General features: G+C 42.2%; 1 protein-coding gene and 1 pseudogene across 2 annotated transcripts in view; one reads left to right on the top strand and one right to left on the bottom strand.

Annotated features, from left to right (window-relative positions):
• Positions 1-4224: 4224 nt before the first annotated feature.
• CREBRF (CREB3 regulatory factor) overlaps positions 4225-20250 on the bottom strand; it is a 32739-nt gene continuing 16713 nt past the window's right edge. The window contains exons 7-8 of one of the 2 annotated variants that reach the window (XM_040972296.1): positions 16547-16669; positions 4225-4657 (exon numbers count right to left, since the gene is read on the bottom strand). In XM_040972296.1, the coding sequence (XP_040828230.1) occupies positions 4644-4657; positions 16547-16669 (137 nt within the window). In that variant the 3' untranslated portion in view covers positions 4225-4643. Of the gene's footprint in view, positions 9806-16546; positions 16670-20250 lie in introns of both variants that reach the window. The other variant, XM_040972287.1, reaches the window with a different exon arrangement.
• On the top strand, positions 18296-19473 carry LOC121151922 (annotated as a pseudogene).

Raw genomic sequence — 20250 nt, 5'->3', positions numbered from 1 at the left:
GCCTGGTAGGGCATGAAAGGACGGCCCAAAGCCTTGGGCCCCTGCACCCACATGGGAGACCCAGAAGAGGCTCCTGGCTTCAGATAGGCTCAGCTCCAGTCATTGTGGTCACTTGGAGAGTGAGTCAGCAGACAGAGGAGCTTCCTCTCTGTATATCTAATTAAAGTTACTAAAAAAATTTTTTTTTAAATAGGGCCCAGCATGATAATCTAGTGGCTAAATCCTTGCACACCTGGGATCCTGTATGGGTGCCAGGTTATATTGCAGTTGCCCCACTTCCTATCCAGCTCCCTGCTTGTGACCTGGGAAAGCAGTCGAGGATGGCCCAAAGCCTTGGGACCCTGCACCCATGTGGGAGACCTGGAAGAACCCCTGGCTTCAGATCGGCTCAGCTCCGGCCGTTGCAGCCACTTGGGGAGTGAATGAGCAGATGGGAAGATCTTCCTCTCTGTCTCCCCTCTTCACTGTTATCTGCCTTTTCAATTAAAAAAGTTTTTTTTTTTTTTTTTAAAGACACTCATGCATCACAGTGCCTCCGTTCACTTCGAGTCTCCATTCTAGCTAATGAAGAGCTCTGGGAGGCAGCTCCTATGAGTCCCTGCCACCCACTGGAGAGACCTGGACTGAGTTCCTGGCTCCTGGCACTGGACCCAGCCTCGTCCCATCCATTATGGCATTTAGCCAGTGAACAGTAGGTGAGACTCTCTTTCAAAAAAAAAAAAAAAAGAAAAAAAGAAAGGGTGCTGAAAAATGCATAGTACGGAGGTTAAGGTTGTGGCATATCAGAAAAAGTGACGCTAGCATCCCTTATGGGCGCCAGTTTGAGTCCTGGCTGCTCCACATCCTTTTCAGTTCCCCAATAATGCCTCCTGCAAAAGCAGCATAAGATAAGTTACTTGGGCCCCTGTATGCATGCGGGAGACCTAGAAGCAGCTCTTGGCTTCTGGCTTTAACCCGGTCCAGTATTGGCTGTTGTGACCATTTAGGGAGTAATCCAGCAAATGGAAGATCTTCCTGAATCTGCCTTTTCTTAAGATAAGAAAAAAAAAAAAAATCCTAAGGGTGGTGGCGAGGGAGAAGTGTATTATGAAAAGTGTATGGGTTTCAATATTTTTTGGCATCATAATAAATTCCTTTAATCACATCTCCTGCAAGGCCCTTGAAGTACCTCATGCATCTTCAAGTCCTGACACAAGGCAGGCTTTTCGTAAGGGTTCTATCAATTGATGCTCCCACTAGCAATGTGACACAAGTGCTGGTTCCCACAGTCTCATCGACACAGTCCACTGACACCGAGGTTTCTGCCAATCTGGGTAGTTAGGTGTAAACTGCCATCTTTCCTTTTGCATTTGTGTTATGATGAGACTGAGCAGCTCGTCTGTTTGAGATATTTGTATTTACTTTGCTCATTTCTCTGAGTTGCTAATATTATCAATTTCTGTAAGTTCTGTATATGTTAGGACTAGTCCTTTGAGATGTGTTGCAAAGCTTTACTTTTTTTTAAAAAAAGATTTTATTTTTTAATTTATTTTTTAAAGATTTATTTTTATTATATTTTTATTGGAAAGGTGGATATACAGAGAGGAGAGACAGGAAGATCTTCTGTCCGATGATTCACTCCCCAGGCGAGCTCAACGGCCGATACTATGCTGATCCGAAGCCAGGAGCCTCTTCCGGGTCTCCCACGCGGGTGCAGGGTCCCAAAGCCCTGGGCCGTCCTCGACTGCTTTCCCAGGCCACAGGCAGGGAGCTGGAAGGGAAGCGGGGCTGCCGGGATTAGAACTGGCGCCCATATGGGATCCCGGTCGTGCAAGGCGAGGACCTTAACCACTGTGCCACCGTGCCAGGCCCAAAATTTTATTTTATTAGGAAGTCATACACACAGAAAGGAGGATAGACAGAAAGATCTTCATCCACTGATTCACTCCCCAAGTGACTGCAACAGCTGTAATGGCTGAGCCACTCTGGAGCCAGGAGCCACGCGCCTCTTCCGGGTCTCCCACACAGGTGCAGGGTCCCAAGGCTTTGGGCCGTCCTCAACTGCTTTCCCAGGCCACAGGCAGGGAGCTGGATGGGAAGTGGGGCTGCTGGGACATGAACCAGTGCCCACATGTGATCCCAAGCATGCAAGGTGAGGATTAGGAACTAGGCTAACCATGCCAGGGGGCATTTCTAGGCTTTAAAAGTCTGCTTTCCACTTCTCTCCATCCAAACGCCAAAATGATCATTTCAATAGTTTTATGAGTTTTAGTACTGACTAGCATTTATTCTCTTTCTCCTATATATCAACATCAATTTTAAAAATCCTGCTGGTATGCTTTATCAGGATGTTACATTTTAAATTCAGAAGTGGTAGCTTTACGTTGACAGCTGTTGAACATTTGGTATATCTTTCCATTTGTTCAAGTTCTGTATCCTTCATAATATTTATTATTTTTAAATATTTGCTTGAAAACCAGAGCAATAAAGGAAGACATTGAGGGAACTCTTCCATCTGGCCACTCCTCAAATGACAGCAACAGTCAGGACTGGGCCAGGCTGAAGCCAGGAGCCAGGAACTCCATCCTGCCCTGCCACACGGGTGGCAGGGGTCCAAACACTTTGGCAGCCTTCCCAGGCACATGAGTACGAAGCCGGATGAGAAGCAGAGTGGATCAGAAGCATGCGGCTTAGCAAGCTGCCTCACAACGGTCACTACAAGGCCAGCCTTGAGGGACAGTCACATAATCTGGCGGTGCCCAATTTCTCCCAGCCCTCTCCCGTTCACCCCTTCACACGATGCTGAGGCCAGTTTCGGCTTACTACATCTACTACTTTTGGCTTTGTATCTTTTTTGGTTTTCAGATTCTAAACCCACTGTTTTCCTTCACACACATTCTTCCAAGTACCACCAGTGGCTGGCCACTTAGAGAGGAGCGGAGATCGGCCCTGGAGTGCAGCGAGCCCACTGGATTCTGAATGGGGTCTCTATTATACAAACTGGGGTTCTGTCCCATCCCCTCATTTGAGTCTAGTTGGATTCTTTGGTAACAGTGGACAGAACCATCACCCTCAATGGGCCCTTCAGATCTGACACAGAACCTCACAGGGACTGAGGGAACATCACCCCAGCCCTGTCCCTGACACCTCTAGTCTAACCTTCTAGCAGGGCATTAAGGCATTTCCTAATGCCGTTTCTTCTTTTCAGATTTCCCCAGTTCTATGGCTGAAGAGCTTCCCTGGCTTCAAATCACTGCTGTTGCAGAGGGACAGTTAAATGACCCATCTAACTGGATACTACTCATAGGAAATTTAGCTCCCTAAGCACTACACTGACTTGTACACCCTGCTTCCCCAAGTTCCCAGGACCAGGACAAAGGATGCTGGAGCAGAGGTATTGAACCGTCAAGGAGAATTGAAGGAGAATTGCTGAAGGAGAATTGCTCCATGGGAGGGCGTGTCCACTTGGGTTGCTGAGTCCCTCAAAGGAGGGAATCCCCTCAATAACTTAAGACGTTAAGCACACAAGTCTATCATTTCTTCTCTAACATCCCTCCCCACTCCAGATTTGGCACCCGCATCCTTGAAAACCCTTCCGTGACAGTGTACCTGGAGCCCTCTGCGTATCTCAGATGGTTCTTGATTTGCTTGCACATCTGTTCACCTGCTGCCCCGCTCAGCCAACTGTGGAGTCCTGGAGGTTGCTTCAGTAATTCGCTAACCAGGCCCACAGAACAAGTTCTGGCCCAGTTAAGTGCTCAAAAAGGAACACATACTCTTTCAGTGGATTTCATGTGGATCCCCTGACTTGTGGCTCTGACCATATGCCCAGCCATACCTGGTGGCGTAATTAGAATGATTAAATATACAACACAAACAAATGTTCCAATCAGGAGAGATTCAAAAGATTTATTTCCCTTGAAGAAATTGCTCACCCAAAGAATTAAAGAGGGAGAGAAGTATAAACTATGCTCTAAACTATGAAGAATACAAATGTTTATGTCAATTCTACAATTCTACAAAATAGCCATTTCTTTGAAACATTGGAAAATCAATCTAAAGCATAAAAAAAAATAGCCAGCTCTCTGGACATCACCAAGAATGGGGCTGCACAGGCAGTAAACTCCGTACTCTCTTTGGTTCGGAATTTCTTTGGAGTGGGTGGTCTTGAGGAATGGATGGTTACAGTGTTAAGAAATGAAGAGAGAAAGGCAAGGCAAAAACATGAGGCAAACAATTCAAAACCATTTTCATCTTTTTTATTTTAAATTACAAAGGCTGTCGCATACACTGATGAATCTGTATCTGACTAGGAGTGCTGAGGGTCGGAAGTGACAGAAACAAGGCTACGTGTGCATCGCCTTTTCCTCGGAAATGAAAAACGCCACAACTAGTAACCAACATTTAATAGAATAATTTTTTAAACAGCTCATGCATCAACAAGATAAACTTTCTAGACAAGAGACAAGACTGAATCCAATACAAAGTGTCATAGCTCCAGTTGGTGAGGGGGGAAAACCAAAACCACAGAGTATTTATGATAGCATTACAAATGCAAACCAGGTTGCCGCATTGTAGGAACAAATGCTTTGAATTCTTGCCCTTCCCCTCTCGTGACTTCCGTGCTGTGGGTCCTGGTCTCACTGCTAACCAGAAATGCTAAGCTACAGGACACGGCCTAGGGAAGGAAGGGTGTTTGTTTTTTAAAAAGCAGGCAGTGGAATACAGTGTCATAAAAATGTCATGGAAAGGCAGATACAGTACACACAAACATTTCAGTTATTTGGTTCTGAAAAAAAACAAAGGGTGAAGGGCAAGACACAGTCATCGGTCTTGCTCACATTCACCCAGAATTAACTACACCATTGTGTTTACATTGTTATCAAAGAGGCAAACCTAGTTCACCCGAACTTGGCACACGGAAATACCCAACTTTGATGTTCTTTGCCAGTCACCAAGTCTTCAATTCCAAAATATGATTTGGAAGTAGTTTTAGGTTTTGTTCCCTCATTACTACCTCCAAAACTCTCTTTTCTGCACAAAAATAGAAATTTGGCATAGTTCAGTTCCTAGGTGTAACATTTTTACAATTTCAGTCAGTTTACTAAGCAAGAGGACTATGCTTGAACACATAACCCTACATGCCTATGGAAGTGTTTAACTTTCAGTAGTACATTTTCATCATCTTGCCCCAACGTGCTTATTCCTTAAAACGAAACAACCATTCCTACAGTTGACATTCATTGTTACATCCCAATGTGTTTGAAATATTAAGAAAAAAAAAACCATGGAGTCGTCATCTCATAATGCCCTTATGAAGATTACAAAGATTACAAAAGAATCCACAAGTGTTACGGCACTGGGTGAGACTTATCTGTCATGCTCCAAGGGAAGAACAGGACTGCAGTTCTGTGCAAAGTTGTGGAAATGGCCTCAGTTCCATGGGAAATGGTATTCCACGATCGACTTCACTAGAAGGATAGTTGAAACCTTTCACTTTAACACTGAAAGCATAATTCAATGCATTCTCAAAATTCAAGTTTCAAGATCTGGAGAGATGCTGACATTCTTGTTACATAATTAGCTAGAAAACACTTGAACAGAATCTTAGGAAGACTATATAAAGAAAGGGAAAGTAAGTTTTTGTTAATTCCTGCTGAAGGCAACTTGAATTCATTTCTTAGAAAGTTAACTAAATCTTAGCAGCTAAAATATTTTAAAATGTATGGAATAAAGAAAAGCACATCCATTCTTGATGTTTTGGTGAATAAACTAACAGCTTTATTAATGAAGGCAAACATCAGGTAATTGTATGAAATATTTAAAAAAGAAAAACAAACTAACAGCATTGTATTCCAAAAGTACTGTACTTCTGTTTCTTTTAAACAGACTTGTCAACTGTTTTATAAAACGAACAAAATGGGTACTCTTCTAAAAAAAATCTGGAAAATTGAAATAGTTTCAAGCCGAGGAACTGAACACACCTTTCTTTAAATGCAGACTATTGCTAAGAAGCAAATACAGTCAAGCATCAGAAAGAAGATGTATGACAAGTTCATAAAAGCTTAGTAAAGCACTGCTCTCCTTTCCCTCTCTTATTCAAAGACCGTTCAAAAGTGGTCTTTCATACAAATATCAAATAACTATAAAGAGAGGGAATTAGAAACCACAACCATCTGAAATCCTTCTTGTCGCTTTTGCAACAGCTCAGATTCTCTTACACCAAAAAGATCAAAGGTGAAGATTGAGGCAATGGAAGGGAATGAAGATGCTTCGTTTCAGATGTACAAGTAAGGCACAATATAAAGCCACATCATAGTCTGCCATGAAGGACAGAGGAAAGGACAGGAACCATCCATGGTACAGCAGGACGAGCAACTGTAGTGACTGAGAAAGTGTGACACCAACTCAAAACTCAGACAAGATCTTAACAAGAGCAACTGGACAGCATGCTTTCATGTGGAGACAGACTCTAGGAAGAATCCAGTGTTTTTGAAACTAGGAAAAAAGGGGTTTTTTTTGTTTGTTTGTTTTCTTTTGTTTTTTTAAATCATAGTAGTACTAGAGTCAAAGTTTGTAACTGCTTTTGGAAAAATGGATTTAGTTGAGGTGAACTCATAACGCCTTCACTTAGAAGTGAGATTTTGGACTTCTTATGAGCTATCTGCACATACCATGTATAAACACAGAAAACCTTTAGAGAAAAGAACTCTAACGATCTTTGCCCAAAAATACATGCCACCATCAAAAATAAAAAAAACAAAAAACCAAAACAGAACATGTACAATTGTTGGGGTTTTTACATTACCTTGTAAGATTGGTTTGTGTGACACACTAAACGTACATATTTGAATGACAATAGAGGAAGCAGATTATTACTGGCATTAAAGTACAACCATTTCTAGACGGTTTTAAATGCCACAGAGTCCCCTGGTTAAAATGTAAAGCTGCACAGCTTGCCTATGTCATCTTTATGATAAAGTTAAAACAGCAAGAGGCTTTAACTTCCACTCTACATTTTACTGCCAGGTTTTATTTAGATCAAGTATCGCTGCAGCATTCTGACCAGCCCAGATTTAGCAGCAAATGGCAGGAATCATATAAAATGCAATTTTTTTTAACAAAGTGCTTTTCTAAGATATACATACATATATAAATAGGTACAAAATAAAGTGTCAACATTAAAAAGCTCAACTATTTAAAAGCTTTTAACTATTTAACTTAAGTAGTACATATAAAACACTGAAATGCAAGGATATGGAATCTACTAAACAGATTCAAAGTCTTTTTTTTTTCCTTTTTTCTTTTTTTGAAATGCAAGACCAAAAAATCAAATTCTGGTTTGCAGACAGGAAAAAAGTATCAAAACCCAGAAGTGCTAACAGAGCGGCTACAAAGGGGCAATTTTATAAACCTCATCAGCTGATCTCTATCACAAAGCGGTTTTCACCTGATTGCAAAACTGCCATATTTTGGAATACCTTTCAAATTACCAAACACACTCTGTCACGACTTCACACGCTTCCAAGCTGCAAACCTGTGCCTTGCCTTGCCCACCTGCAAGGGGCACTGCGTTCTCGTCAGACTTGCGCTTGTTTCCTCACGTGCATGCATGAGCCAGGTACATTTCCACCAAACACACAGGGAAATCCCGTCCACTGCAGTTCAGCTAACGTGTGAACAATCAAATCCTTCTCAGAGCTCCTTTTTCATGATGTCCAAGAAGCAAATTCACAACATTGCTGAGTCTTGGTGTGTTCTAGAAACAAACCTTATTAAGCCAATAGCTTCATGTGCTGTGACTCAGAAGTGAGGAAGATGGGGAGGAGAAAGTAAAAGACATGTGTACTCTGCGGACAGAGCATGAACCACTGTACAGAGGGTGCTAGGGAAAGGCCTTCCCAGCAGCCGGGGCTGAAGTTTTTGGTATTGTTTTGCTATATATTTGTTTTTTCTTTAGTTTTTAAGCCACCAGTTCTCAGGGTTTGAAGCAAAGATACAAGAGTAAAACAGTGAGACAGACAGACGAAAAAACCTGTGGGGAAGATTGATAATGCTGCCTTGACGTAAAAAAATCTCTTGTCAAGAGGTAAAGCTTGAACACAGTTAAAACACTGACTAATTAAGCTGTTTCATGTGAGCAAAAGAGCACCTAAAAACTAAATATGTTAATGTTTCTCAGTTCTAGAAACTAGAAGAATAAGTCACATGTAAGTCTGAAGAAGCTAGTCTGAAAATATCTGTACAAAAATATAAAAATCTATAAATTTGTTTTTGTTTTAAGCTTGTGTTGATCTCTGAAAATATTACATGCACAATAATACATCAATTGGAAAAGTGACAACTAAAGAATTAGATATTTTTAGCTTTTTCTTTCTTTACATATATACATAATACGATAAAAATAATCTGTATTTTGGTTGTTTGGTGGAAGTATACTACAATAAGCTAAATAAACTTTAATTTTCAAAGTCTAAAGCTATTTTACCAATAGCTTACTAAAATGAAATATATTAAAATTTTCTACAATAAGTGCAGAAATAAAAGACTTACAGACATCTACATGGCCACCAACTTATCTACTATGGAAGCGAACTAGAGGAACAGCAAAATAATATTTGTATGTATGGATGCTCCTTCTGTAGATAATTGGACCCAAACAGAAATAAAATTCACAGTTCAGTAAGATCCCTAACCCTGACCTTTTAGGTTTTTTTTTCTCCTTTTTTTTTCATACATTCATACAGTATCATGTAAGCTGTGCAAAACTTTACTTAGACTGGCAGTTTGCCGTATCAGTTGCATTTGTCTTTGGTACAAAAAAATAAAACAATCGCAATAATGTGCAAGTATTTGTCTTCTTCCGGTCAAGTACCGAAATAGGAGTTTTCTAGAACCATCTTTTTTTTGTTTGTTTTTGTTTTTGTTTTTTTTTTATACAATACACAGACTCTGTGGCATATATCTACATTTCAACATAGTCCTATATACATTCAAAAAATTTGAAAAAGAGTTGGAACAAAAAATGTTTAAACCCCATAATTTTTCCATCTATATATCTTGGTTTTCTTCATTAGGGTTTTCATCATACAAAATATTACCAGTTTTATAGTTTCCCCAAAATACAAGGCACAAAGAATATGCTTTTTTTCTTACTTGCACAGACATTTATATATATATCTATATATATATTTATATTTATATATATCATATTGAGCTTTGAAAATGAACATCTAATATGGCACACAGGCATGAATGTTGGGTGTGCCATGTACAGGTGAGATTAATGGTTGTGGAAAATTAGAGAACAAAAGCAATAATTCTAAAACAATCTAAACTGTTCAAAAAAAATGCTTCCTCAATTTTTTTTGTGTGGTTCAGAGCATAAACCTGCCACAATCCTTGGCATTTGCTACCACAGTGACTTGCCCAAAACATTACAGTTTAATACTTTTTTTTGCAAACTGGATCTAAGCATTTACTTTTCAGTCCTCATGCCAGTAGCAGTTTTCACCATGGTTTATGCTCTGAAAATGTAATAATCAAGTATTTTGGATCATGCTTCACTTATGCTATTTAGTTTTTAAAACAATGTAACCTAATTGTTAAATGTTTACATAATGCTAACTGACATGCAAAACAGAATGAAAATTTACAATGGCTAACATGACCAAAACAGCCATTTCTGACCAGTGGTCCGATGAAGGTGATTACACTTTTGATGTTGGTATCCTTAGTCCTACAAGGCCTCCAGTGGGATTGCCTTCTGCGGTCTTCTCTAACACCTGGTTAACAAATTCAGAGGTTTGCCCAGCGACTGGGAGACCTGAAGAGAAGAATAAAAGGCACACTTAGACACAGATCCGGAGTAGGCACCTAGGGAAAGGGAGAGGTGGGAATAGCTGAGGGTCAGCTGGGGTCCTAAGCTTGACGCAGGTCTCAAGGGAACCCTCAGCTGCTTGTTGCCTGAAGCCCAGAAAATCATTCCACATATCCAATCCTAGAACCCACAGTTTTACGATTGGGAGAGTCAAATGAAGTGTGCTCCGCAGCACACAGTGGAGTGGAGAAGTTGTAGCAGCCTATTTTGCACCCAGAGACTCAGACACTGCTTCTCAAGAACACCCACTGTGCTTTCTGCCTTTCACTGTGTGTGTGTGTGTGTGTGTGTGTGTGTGTGTGTGTTTGTGTGTGTGTGTGTGTGTGCAGGAGGCGGGGGAGGGTGGTTACTCATGGAATGGAAACAGACCTCAAGGACATTTTCAGCCCTCTGTATAATCAATGCAAAGTATGCTCCCTTCATTGTAAGGAAAAGTCAGCTAAACAAGAAAGTTTAAATGAGGGAGGAAAAGTGGAAGTGGGGGCAGCATACATGTTGACCTGCTTATCTTCCTCATCAAAACATATTTACAATTAATAAGTCAAATTACACAGGTGCATACATATTTTTAAGGTTTCAATAAAACAAAAAGGTGAAACATTTATTTAATCATTGCCCACAGAAGAAGTCAAAAGATATTGTAGAAAATATTGATGTCATCTTAAATATGTATCAGATTTAGCATGGTTAACCATAGGACAAATTAATATTATGTGCCTCTTGGCTGATCAATGACAGGAACATTTGGTGTATTCCTGTCAAAATGCTGAACTGCATTTAGTTGTGAGGAAATGGAGAAATCCAAATATTGAGACATTTAGAACATTCCACCAAAATGCCTGGCAGACAGATGTAGTTTAAAGGAGACGAAAGAAACATAACTAAATGCAATGCATGATCCTCAGCTGGATCACAAACACACAAAGGCTACAAGGATATTACTAAAACAACCAGGGGAACTTCAACAAGGATTCCACATGTTAGCTCTTACACCAGTGTGGAAGCACTTGGATGGAAAGGAGATACAAAGTGATTCAGGATTGTTAACCCAAGGGCAGGACAGGGACACTGCACCAACAGGTATGATAAAGCTGCATTCCTGGGTGTATCACCACACAGAAGAGAGGGAAGGGCAGAAGCAGTCAACAAAGTAAATGGAGACACTTTGTGATGATGAAGACTGTAACCCTTAAGGAAGATCTTGTAGAAAAGAACTGTAACATTCTAGCATTCGAAACAAAACACAGAAACAATGGAACACACCTGAAACACCAAACAAAACAGAAACAACGCAATACCCCTGGAACCCTTCTGCTGAGGACGGATCCCCACCTGGGCTGCTGGTCTAGCTCTTAGTTTTGGTGTCCCCCTGTGCCCACAGGGTAGGAGGGCCTCCAAGGTGCAGAGGTCACTGGGGTGACGCTGTCAGGAGGCAGTTCTCACCAGAAGGCTAGGCCTCTGCCTGCACCCTGTCCTATTGATTCTCTCCATGTTCGCCAAACACCACAACAGGGCTATCCAATCTCCAACTGCTAACTTCAAAACCTTCAGTCAAAACACACCTTTTTTGTTCACACATAGCTTCCATCTGATATTTATTACCAAAAAAAAAAAAATTACTAATGCAACCACCAAAAAAAAAAAAAAAGCTAAGAAGAATATGATGTAGTTAAAATATCTGTAGGGTAAATAGCAAACAGACAGTGCATCTTTTCAAATGTCCACATAAGCATTTCAAGTTGTAATCATGTGACGTGATCGCTTGAATGGCTAATCCTACACCTTCTGAGTGCCGACATTTCAAACAGGCACAGATTCATGTTCTAGCTGCTCCACTTCCCATCCAGCTCCCTGGTTGTGGCCAGGGAAAGCAGCGGAGGAAGGCCCAAAGCCTTGGGACCGTGTACCCACATGGGAGACCTGGAAGAGGTTCCTGGCTCCTAGCTTCAGATCGGCTCAGCTCTGGCCATTCTGGCCATTGAGGAGTGAACCAGTGGATGGACACTGTTTCTCTCTGTATCTCCTTCTCTCTGTAAATCTTTCCAATAAAAATAAAGCTTAAAAAAAAAAAACTATAAGCATGCATTAGATGGCTAAGAGAATCTACAAATCACAAGATGTAGCAGTTAGTAACAAAACTAGAAAATAAATCCCTACCTTCCAGGAAAGTTTAAGCCTCACACGTTTCTTGATTCATAGAGTAAATTAACTTAAAATTTCAAAGTTTTTGAAATAATGAATATATGATATCAAGACTTATGAAATACAGCTAAAGCCACTCTCAGAAGAAATTTCAAAGGCTTTTATTTATGTAAGTAGGCACAAAAGAATAAAAATCTTTTTAATAACTAATAACTAAAGAAATGAGAAAATGGGCTGGCACTGTGGTACAGTAGCTAAAGCTATCACCTGCAGCACTGGCATCCCTATGGACACAGGTTCAAGTCCCAGCTATTCCTGATCTAGCTTCCTGCTAATATACTTTGGAAAGCAGCAGAAGATGGCTCAAGTGCTTGGGTTCTTGCACCCATGTGGGAGACCTGGAACAAACTCCTGGTTCCTAGCTCTGGACTAACCTCACTCAAGCCACTGAGGACTTTTAGGGAAGTGGACTAGCAGATGGATGACCTCTCTTTCTGTCTCTCCCTCTTCCTGTAACTCTGCCTTCCAGAAAAAAAGAAAGGAAGAGAAGAGGGAAGAAGAGGGGGGAGGGGAACGGAGAGAAGGGGCAAGGAGAGGATGGTAAATTCAAGAAATGATTGTTTGGCAGGAGGAGGGGAGGTGGGAGAAGTCAAGTAACTTCTAATCAATTCAAGAAATAAGAACAAGGACTAGCATTGTAGTTCACGCAGGTTAAGCCACCTTAACCTGCAGTGTAGGCACCTGTATCCGAGTGCCAGCTGGAGTCCTGACACCTCCCCTTCAGATCCTGGAGCAGGCGATGGCCCAGGTACTCGGCTGCCAATCCCCATGATCAGCCCCAAGCATTAAGGCCATTCTGCAAAGGGAACCATCAGACACAAGAGCTCTTTCTGTTTCTCCTTCTCTGGCATTCTGTTTTTCAAATTTAAAAACAAAACAAAAAACCACACACACACACACACAATGGCACAAAGTAAACGAAAATGCAGTCCTAACCACAAATACAATTCTTTACTACAGCTGCTGCAGCCATTTGGGGAGAACAAAACAGTGTCTAGAAACTTGCTTTCTCTTCTCTCTTTGTAACTTTGCCTTTCAGGTAAATAAATGATTCTTATATATACATATATATGGAGATAGAGAAGAAAAAGTGACAAATACTGCCAACACACAAAGAGCCAGCATAGTCCTGGTGGAAGAAAAGCATCTCAAGGCAGTGATTAAATACTCAATTAAAAAGATCAGAATGGGACAGGTTCCAGGCCGGATCCGTCTCCATGCTCGGAGCCCTGATTCCAGTCACTGTGAACATGCGGTGAGTTGTCCCCAGGCCTTCCTGAGCTCCAGAGGCTGCTCCCTTCCTGGTGAGTACACTGAGAGGGGAAATCTGGAGAACAGGGTGGGCTCAGGCCCGAACCGCTGCCAACATTGTGCAATGGATGGGATTGGAAGGGGCAACCTTGGGGTCTGGGGATTAAAATTTCCAGCAGCCTGTTGGCTGCTGGAAGGTTCCAGGCCAGATCCGTCTCCATGTTCAGAGCCCTGATTCCAGCCGCCGTGTACACACAGTGAGCTGTCCCTGGGAGGCCAGTGCACCATTTGGCACCAGGCTCTGCCTGCTGGCCACCCTACGGTGAGCTCTGGGGCTTGGGGGCTATGAATTGCTGTCTAGGCACCTCCATGTTCAGCCCACTGTGCTTCTGGGTTGCGAATCAATCCTGAAGACTCCATACGACAGAGTAACTTTTCCTCTGAAGGTAAGCGAGGGTACTTAGACCTGGTGGTTTGGAGAAGAGGGACCAGATGATCTTCATGGATCAGACTGATTTGCCAGCCTACATGGGAGTCCTGTGCAGAATTTGTTATCACCGAACAATGCTGACCACCATACACCAGTCCATGCCAAAGCTAATGCTTGGGGCCTGTCTAGCAGGACCAGATCCTAGTACCTGACAGAATGATGGATCAGGAGATAGGTAACATTAGGCAGGGCCAGGACATTAACCAGCACGCCAAACCCTGTGGAAATACTAGTCCTGCTGGTCAGCTCAAGAGTTGGGGTGATGATGGACTAAACTAGGTGTGACCAAGGAGCCTGCCATCACTCACAGGTAAAGGAACCAATAACAGTCTGGGCAGGTCAAGGCAGCAGCACCTGAATGTGCATCCTAAAGCAGGGTGTGGGGTGGGCCACGCTGCAATGTTCACCAGCTCATACAAATCCAAATGGAAGGGCAGACTATGCCGGACTGGCCTAATACCCACCGGCATGAATGAGATTTGGGTCTCGGAGTGGGTCAAATGGGGGAACTTGGGAAATTCCCCTAGTGGGTCACAACTCTCACTGATGATTTCATGGTCCAGGCCTGGGGGTCAGACAAGTTGGGCAAAGTAGCTCCAATGGCTGGCTAATGTGTGGGTCAATGATGCAAGGTGGCAGACTGGGCAGGGCCGAGTAAACCTTAGCTCAGAAGCAAAAACAGAAATCAGACTGGAGCACAGGTCATACTGAGCTGGGCTCTTACACCTACTGGTCTGCATGAGCCAGGGACGTTAGGCCACAGCATCGAAGGCAAAGGCCAAGACAGGTGAGAGGCTATGCCAAGCTATGTCAGAGCAAACACTGGCACATGCACAATCTATGGCTGGGAACAGGCCTGGTTGGGGAGCTAAAAGGACACCCTAGCTGGGTTGGGGTTCCCACCGGTGAGTGCGGGGCTGGAGTGGGGCTGTGTTCTGGTCTGGATATGGCTGCAGTCTCCCTTGGTGCGAGTGTGAACTGGGGCTGGACACACCAAGCTGGGCTAGACTCCAGCACCATCTGGTGCTCTGGAGAACCAGGATAGATGTAGGATGGATTAGGCTAGGTCTCTGCCCTCACTGAGCCATGACTGAGCTGTGTCTGGGTATGGATGAGCCTTGGCTGGGCCGAAACATCCAACAATAAGAACCAGAATGGGTTGAAGACCAGTCAGGAAAGGCCACTGTTCCTGCTAGGACAGGAGATGGACTGTGCAGGGCTGGCCCATGGGCCCACTGATATGTGCAAGATCTGCCATGGGGAGAGGTTTTGATGGAAGAGCTTGGGAAACTCCTCTGGCAGGACACAGTCCTTGCAGGTAAGTGCAAGAACCATGATAGGGAGCAGCCCAGATGAGGCCAGAGAAAGGTACCCACTGGCATACATTTGGCATAGGTCAGGGGTGGACCAGACTGAACCAATTCACATCACCTCTTGGCGAATCTGATCACCAGAATAGAGTGTGGGTTGGGACAGGTTTGGTTGCAATACATACCAGTACACATTACAGCTGGGATGTGGGGCCAGCTGGGCTGGGCTAGGCTGTAAACCCCACCAGCTGGAATGGATAAAAATTGTACAACTGGTAAAAATAACTTTTAAGTGCAAAGGGAGCATGCACTCTTATGAAATTATATACAGGACCTTTTAATGAAAAGATAGAAATAATTTTTTTCCTGTAATAAATTAAAGTCATTAAAGTCATTCCTCCTAGCAAAGACTGAAAATGCTTTTTAAAAAACAAAGATAACAATTATTTGACATAACACATACATTAAAAGAATATATTAAAAGGCAGTTGCTTGGCCTAACAGCATGCTGCTAGGATGCCCATAGCTCATATAGAAGTGCCACCATTGAGTCCCAACTCTTGATTCCAGTTCCCTGCTGGAGGTAACCCTGTGAGGCACTGAAGTCACTTCCCACGTGGAAGAGACGTGGACTGAGTTCCTGGCTTCTGACTCCCACCTGGCACAGCCCCAGTTGCAGGCATTTGGGGAATGAACCAGTGGACAGGGGTATGCTCTCTCTTTGTCTTCCAATGGAAATAAATTCTAAAAATTAAACTTAAAAATTCCATTCAAATAGTATCAATCTGTCTGAAGAGAAAAGCTTCTTGTGTGCTAGAATTACCCACACAAAAGTAGAAACCAATTTGTGGCAGTCTAGGAAGAGGTCAGTATTTAGGATCTACTTGTCACCCTATGGTTGTTTTCAGTATAAACAGGGCTTTGTGCAAGGTAAACATCTGGGTGGTTTCCAGGGACCATCCTCTGCTAGGACAGGCTTAGCACAGCACTGACTGGTCAGGTGGTTTGCTGCTACGGTAGCTAAGCTGCCACTCTGATCCTCTCTATCTGGTACAATCCAAGCAGGAATGGGAAACCAGGTAGCCTACTCAGTTAAGACCCTATGAAACGTGTTAGTGAGTACCATAAACAAATAAAAATCTCCACCAAAGTATAAATCTCAAGCCTGACAGCTCAGGGGCTTCCCTTGTTTCTCTCAAGGAAACTCAAGTTGCTCCACATTTGTCTTTCCTAAGTAGTTCAGCAATTAAGTCTAAATCGCGAACTGTAGGAAGCAGGCGTGCACGTTTACAAACACAGAGCTCAAAAGAGAAACTGCTCTAGGGAGCCTTAACTACACTGACAGCGCTTGCGCTTTTCCCCAGGCTAAAAGGACTTGGTTTCCGTATGAATCATGTATTTTACTATTGATGATGAATTTACCCAAATTCTTACCCAGAGTATCTTTTATAAGGAGTTCAAGCTTCTGTCCCATGTTGGGGCCTCTCTCCTCTCTCGGATTCTGTACCCGATTTACAATCTCTTGCTTGATGGAGTTTATTACAAACAATAAATTATCTATAGAAGAGAAAAGAAAAACATTTGGACTAGGTCAATAACACAGAAGAACTTGCTTTTCATTATGTAGTAATAGATATTAATTAAAATGGAAAATATATAAGAAAACATTAAGCAATGATGACTGTAAGTCTTTCTACCCAAAGGGACGAACATTGGATGATATGTTGCTTTTGGTAACACCTGGGAGCTTGACACCTACGTCCTCAATCCTATAAGCAATTGGATTAATTCATTTTCCTAACTTTAAGACCTATCAAAATGACTTTCATATTAAATAATGCAAATGTTTACTGAACAAATCAAATCAAGTTCTTCAGAGATAAAAAGCTTTATAAACAAGTTCTCCTACTTCAAGAAACTTAAAAAAAAAGTTAAACAAAAGTAGAAGGAAGAAAAAATAATATAGAGCAAAAATCAACAAAGCAAACACACACACACACACACACACACACACACCAGAGAATAACAAGGCCAAAGGCCCGTTCTTGAAAAGAGCAAAACTGCCAACTCCACCTGTACACCCAGCCAGACCGATCCTAAAACAGAAACACCAGTCATCCACATCCATCACCACTTCAGAATCGATAAGCTGAAAAAGGTAAGAAGAAAACACTACGGACTTGAATAAAGTGAAACAAATTTCTAGAAAATGCTATGAACTCGAATAAAGTGGGACAAATCTCTAGAAAATGTATCTTAACAAAATCAATACATGAAAAAATGGAAAATCTGAATGGTTTACTTATAGTATAAGAATGGAAAACAAAAAAAAAAATAGTGCCAAAAGAAAAATTAGAATTTTAATAGTGAATGCTACCAAATATTCAATGAAGAGATGAATCTCATTAAACTTTCTCAAGACAGAGACAGGGAGAAAGACCATGGCCTAATTCATTGTATGAGACCATGTATAAAGAAAACCACAGACCATCATCTCTCTCAATTACAGATTTATTGTTTTTCAACTACTGAAAACATTGAAAAAAAAGAGGCAATCTAAACTGAGTAGAAAAGAAAAATGAACAAATAACAGAAGGGAAACAATTTAAAAGCACATGCAGGGAGGCCAACACAATGGTTCCACTGGGTAATCCTCGCCCTGCAAGTGCCAGCATCCCATATGGATGCCAGTTCATGTCCCAGCTACTCCATCTCCCTACTTGTGGCATGAGAAAGCAGTAGAGGATGGCCCAAAGCCTTGGGACCTGTACCCATGTAGAAGACCCAGAAGAAGCTTCTGGCTCCTGATGGGCTCAGCTCCTGCTATTGCAGCCATCTGGGGAGTGAACCAGCAGATGGAAGATCTTTGTCTCTCCTTGTCTCTATAAATCTATCTTTCCAACAAAAAAACAAACAAATCGTTAAGATAAAATTATATGCAGGGCCAATATTTCATTAAACAAGGAAAGTACAGCTACCTCCATAGAATACATGAAACAAGAAACTTACACTTCTGGTCCATGAATAACTGAGGCTGAACACTTTTGTTTAAATACAAATAATGACATTTACATGAAGCCTAAACTTGAACAAGGAGGTTCCCCTAAATATATCAAGTCAAAAAATATAATAAAATCAAAAATAAAACAGCAGAACTACTCTTCTCAAATCTTGGCAGTAGCCATGCAAGCACAAGTGGAGGTGGAGAAGGAAGCACTGCCCTGCCGTAAAACTTTGGCTTTGGAAACAGAAGCATCTAGCTCTCAAGATTTTAACTTCAGGCCAGGAGCAATGGACTAGTGGCTAAATCTTCACCTTGCAATCACTGGGATCCCATATCGGTGCTGGTTCATTCCTGGCAGCTCCACTTCCCATCCAGCTCCCTGCTTGTGGCCTGGGAAAGCAGTTGAGGACTACCCAAAGCCTTGGGACCCTGCACCCATGTAGGAGACCTAGAAAAGGCTCCTGGCTCCTCCTGGCTTTGGATTGGCTCAGCTCCGACCACAATGGCCACTTGGGGAGTGAACCAGAGGATGGAAGATCATTCTCTCTGTATTTCCTTCTCTCTGTAAATCTGCCTTTCCAATAAAATGAATAAATCTTAAAAAAGATTTTAATTTTAATTCCTTTATAAAATTATAGTAATCATAGATGATGTTCCTTTCAACGACCTCACTTTTCAAAATGCAAATTTGAAAAGCCATTGCTCTTAAGTCCCAAATATTTTCCAAATGTTTGAGTTTTGAATCACAAATTCTATATAGAAACCAATAGGTTAGCATACAGATAATAGTAAGTGTTCCACAAAGAGTAGTAGACTAACTTTCAGATAACCAGGAAGAACAAGGGTAAGACTCACAGAGCTGAAGGTCAAATGCTTCAACAGAGAGCAGGCAGTGAACTTAGCAATTGACTTAGCAGCCAAAACACCCACATCCTCTATCAGTAAGTGCCTGCTACCAAGCCAGACCCTGGGAGGCAGCAAGCGATATTTCAAATAGTTGGATCCCTGCCACCCAAGTGGGAGACCGGGTTTGAGTTTCTAGTTCCAGCCAAGTTCTGGCAGTTGTGGGTATTCAGAAAGCGAACCGACACATGGGAGTTATCTTTCTGTGTCTTAATTTCTTAAAGAAATTCTTCAGTGTTCCTCTCAGCTGCCTCCTTTGCCAAGAGCAAGTCAAACTTCTAACAGCTTACTTTTCTGGTGAGAATGGTAAGCCAAGCGGGACGGGTGTCTTCTACAACACTGAGAGGAGTCGACTGTGGGAGAAACTGTTGTGCATGATGATCCTACTGTGAACAAAACGGTCCTCTTTGTGGGACACAAAACACATACAATCCAATCAATGCACTGCAGATGAAACTGATTTCTAAATGAGAAGACTAAGGGCGGGATACTGAGTTCAGAAATCTGCAGCGTGTAATAAAAGAAGAGGAAATGCATGGGAAAAAATTATGAAATGCTTCAAAAGCAAACAGGAATAATGGGAAATTAGAGAATACTTCCATTTAACAAACCAACTTTTTTTTTTAAACATAATTCATTTACCTTAGTGAAAGCTCCTCAATGGCCATTAAGAAATAAAAACATCAGTTCTCATCACCAGAGTGCCACTCCCAATCCAGCTCTCTGCCCATGTGCCTGAAAGCACTGCAGATGACACAAGTGCTTGAGCCCCTATGAGACCTGACTGATATTCCTGGATCTCTGTTTCAGACTGGTCCTGGCTGATGTGCCCATTAGGGGAGCAACTCAGCAGATGGAATACTATTTTCTGTCTTTTTCTGTCACTCTGTATTTCAAATATGCAAAATACTTAAAAAGAAAAAAAAAAGAATGAACGAACATGAACATGTGGCTAACTAAATGGATGAATAAAAATAAGACTAGCAAGGGCTAGCCCTGAGGCTTAACAAGCTAATCTTCCACCTGTGGCAACAGCATCCCATATAGGCACAGATTCGTGTCCCAGCTGCTCTACTTCCCGTCCAGCTCCCTGCTTATGGCCTGAAAAAGCAGTACAGGATGGCCCAAAGCCTTGGGACCCTGCACCCACGGGGGAACTCAGAGGAAGCTCCTGGCTTCTGGCTTCAGCTCAGCTCTGGCTCTTGCAGCCATTAGGGGGACAGAATCTGCA

The sequence above is a fragment of the Ochotona curzoniae genome, unplaced genomic scaffold (assembly GCF_017591425.1).
Source record: "Ochotona curzoniae isolate NIBS_2020 unplaced genomic scaffold, NIBS_Ocur_1.0 contig_1, whole genome shotgun sequence".
NCBI classification, from domain to species: domain Eukaryota; kingdom Metazoa; phylum Chordata; class Mammalia; order Lagomorpha; family Ochotonidae; genus Ochotona; species Ochotona curzoniae.
Note: the sequence above shows the minus strand (reverse complement) of the source record. Positions and strands in the feature narration are given on the sequence as shown.